This window comes from Lolium rigidum, chromosome 4, assembly GCF_022539505.1.
Source record: "Lolium rigidum isolate FL_2022 chromosome 4, APGP_CSIRO_Lrig_0.1, whole genome shotgun sequence".
Taxonomy (NCBI): Eukaryota; Viridiplantae; Streptophyta; class Magnoliopsida; order Poales; family Poaceae; genus Lolium; species Lolium rigidum.
The window spans coordinates 223,993,056-223,996,313 of record NC_061511.1 but is presented as its reverse complement, the minus strand read 5'-3'; the positions used below and the strand labels follow the sequence as shown (position 1 = coordinate 223,996,313).

The window sequence follows — 3,258 nt, the reverse complement described above, 5'->3', positions numbered from 1 at the left end:
AACCTGACATCGTGAAAGTTGTAAAAATAGATCGTGCGCGCGGAAACGTGTAGCTAAATGCTGTCTAAATATGGTCCTATGAGGTGGCTACCTGAATGCAGTTCAGGAAATCTAGCAGCTCGATCTAATTTCAGCATGATTGATCGCAAACAACAGCTGGCGAAGAGAGAAGGCAGAAAGGAAAAAATGCCCCGCGAAATGCTCTGTGCCAGCCGCCCCCCTGTTCCTTGTTCGTAGCGCAATCAAGCCAAATTCCTCCTGGTCAACTTCTGTTCTTCGGTCGATCTGATCGAAGAAGATTGTTTAGCAGGTAGGTAGGTGCCGCGATCGTGCAAGACGCCTGCGGAAGGATTTTACCAGGAGTTTGATCGATCTCACCGGTCTGCAGCCATGGATTGCTCGATGACTAGCAGCGTCCTGTCGGCCAACTACAACACCATCCTCTTCGAGTTCGGCGTCACCCTCGTCACCAGCAAGATCCTCTATGCCCTCCTCCGCAACGTCTACCAGCCGCGCGTCTTCTCCGACCTCCTCGTACGTCGTCCCCACGGGCATCAATCTCCATTTGATTTCTTGTTTGTTCGTCCACTCTTGCAATTGGCTGACATGGCTCTGCTTCTTCTTCTCGTCAATGGCGATCGATTAATGGCGGCCGATCGAGCAGCTGGGCATCATCCTCGCGCAGTTCCGGGTTCTGTCCATCACCAACGCCATCAACCTGGTGTTCGGCAAGATCGGCAGCTTCATCTTCGCGCCCTACCTGTTCGCGCTGGGCGTGGAGATGGACCCCTTCGCGCTGCTGGACGGGCCAACCGGCGACGCCGTCGTCGCCTACGCCGGCATCATCTCCACCTGCGTCCTCGTCACGCTCTTCCACACCCCCGTCATGCAGGACAAGGGTGGGATCGTGCACGAGCTCTCCCTCCGCGCCTTCCTCGGCCTCGCCATCGCGCTCTCCAACACCGCCTCCCCCGTGCTCACCCGCCTCGCCACCGACCTCAAGATCGCCAAGACCAACGTCGGCCGCCTCGCCGTCGGCGCCGGCATCACGTCCGACTTGGTCACCACTCTCCTCATCGCGCTCGGCAGCATAATATGGCGCGACAGTGACGCTGACGGCACTGAAGGCCCCGGCTTGTTCCGGCAGCCGGCGCTCACAGCGGCCGTGCTAGTGGTGGTTGTCATGTCCGGGTTCGTGTCCAGGGCAATGGCGGACTGGGTGGACGGGCGCAACCCGGAGGGCCGGCGCATGCGCGGGTTCGACCTGTCTCTGGTGGCGCTGGTGGCGGCGACGCTGTGCTGGTTCAGCTCCGTGCTCCGCCTCGACGTCAACATGGCCGCGTTCCTCGTCGGCCTCGCGTTCCCGTGCGACGGGAGGGTGTCGCGGCTGCTGGTCAGCAAGATCAACTTCGTGCTCAGCTCCTTCGTGCTTCCGCTCTACGTCGCCCACGTGTGCCTCTCGCTCCGGCAGACCACCGACGACATCGAGGCCTCGGGGTTGACGAAGAACGAAGGGCTGCGCGTCTACGTCATGAACCTGCCCTTCCCGTGGTGGAAAGTGTTCTTCGTCACCGCCATGGGCACGCTGGGGAAGCTCGTGGGCTGCGCCGGCGTTGGGCTTCTCCAGGGGCTTGGCTGGCTGGAGGCGCTCGCGCTCGGCATGCTCCTAAACGTCAAGGGGTACTTCCACATCTACTGCGCGCTGGCCGCGTTCGAGTCCGGGATAATCACGGACAAGTCGTTCATGGCCATCATCTTCATGGTGGCGCTCAACGTGGCGGTGACGCCCATGGTGGGCATGGGGATCGCGTCCTGGGCGCGCCGGAGCGTGCAGTGGCGCCTCATGGGGCTGCAGCACCACGACCCGTCTACGGAGCTGCGCCTCGTCGTCGGCCTCCACGGCCCTCAGGACGTGCCCACTCTGGCGTTCCTCATGGAGACGCTGCGGTGGGGCGCCGGCAATGGCGAGCTGGCATGCTACGCCGTGGACATGGTGCAGCTGACGGACCAAACGGCCGCGACCATCGTCAAGGGAGGCGGGTTCGATGGGGTGACTGTGGTGGACGAGGAGGTGTCAGAGATGCGGAAGCTCATCGGCGAGGCGCTGGACGCGTACCAGGCGGACTGCGGCGGCGACAGCGACAAGGTGAAGGTGCGCAGACTGCTGGCGCTCTCCTCCTTCCCGGACATGCACAGCGACATCTGCATCTGTGCCGAGGACGCGATGGCAGCGCTCATCCTTCTCCCGTTCCACAAGACCCAGTGCCTGGATGGCACCATGGACGGCGGCCACTTCGGGTTCCGGCTGGTGAACCAGAAGGTGCTGCAGCTAGCGCCATGCTCAGTGGGGATCATGGTGGACCGAGGCTTCGGGAAGCAGCGCTCCCCTACCATGACGATGCCAGATGCACCGCAGAGCGCGGTGGTGGTGGTCTTCATCGGCGGCGCCGATGATCGGGAGGCGCTGACGCTGGCGTCCTTCATGTGCAAGCATCCCGGGATGCGGCTCACGGCACTTCGGATCGTGCAGAACGCGACGGCGCAGGCTCGGGCCAAGGCGAGGACGAGCCTGTTCGAGTCCAAGAGCAGGCGGAACATCCAGCAGCCGGCGTCGGTGCTGGGGCAGGAGGAGCTACAGGCGCAGGCGGACGACAAGTACTTCGCCGAGTTCTACCGGAAACACGTCGCAGGGAACAAGGCGGTGGGGTACCTGGAGAAGCACGTCGCCGACGGGGCGGAGCTGGTATCGGTGCTGCGCGGGATGCAAGGGGAGTACCGGCTCTTCGTCGTCGGCAGAGGGAGGGACCGGAACTCGGTGCTCACGGAGGGGCTGGAGGAGTGGGCCGAGTGCCTCGAGCTCGGCCCTGTCGGCGACATCCTGGCCTCGTCGGACTTCTCCACCACGGCGTCGGTGCTCATCGTGCAGCAGTACGACGCCAAGAAGCACTACAAGGTCATCGATGAGGAATTCATGCCATTGTGATCTAGTAGTAGCAGTAATGTAATTCCTCTCATGACAGTGCAATGCATGTGTAAATCTGTATGTATAGTACCTGTGGCGGAGCCTCATCGGAGCCCCCCTCCTGCCTCTACATCTGTACGATTATAGAAAATTAGCGGATATTTAGAGTTTTCAAGTGATTAAGCATCACTAAATGTGTGCAATCCTTAGATGGTGTCACCTCCGTGTTGGTCAAAGCTCTGATTGAATTGTTTTAGGGGGCAATCTCTCCTACTTAAAAAGGAGGAGAGTGTTCC

The 3,258-nt window shown here is 61.1% G+C and overlaps 1 protein-coding gene across 1 annotated transcript; it reads left to right on the top strand.

The window, feature by feature from the left end:
• The first annotated feature begins 390 nt into the window (after positions 1–390).
• Positions 391–2,983, top strand: LOC124706703 (cation/H(+) antiporter 28-like). Its single transcript, XM_047238372.1, has 2 exons — positions 391–534; positions 665–2,983. Exons 1-2 carry the CDS (start codon positions 391–393, stop codon positions 2,981–2,983), a joined length of 2,463 nt encoding a protein of 820 aa, XP_047094328.1.
• The last annotated feature ends 275 nt before the right edge of the window (positions 2,984–3,258 follow it).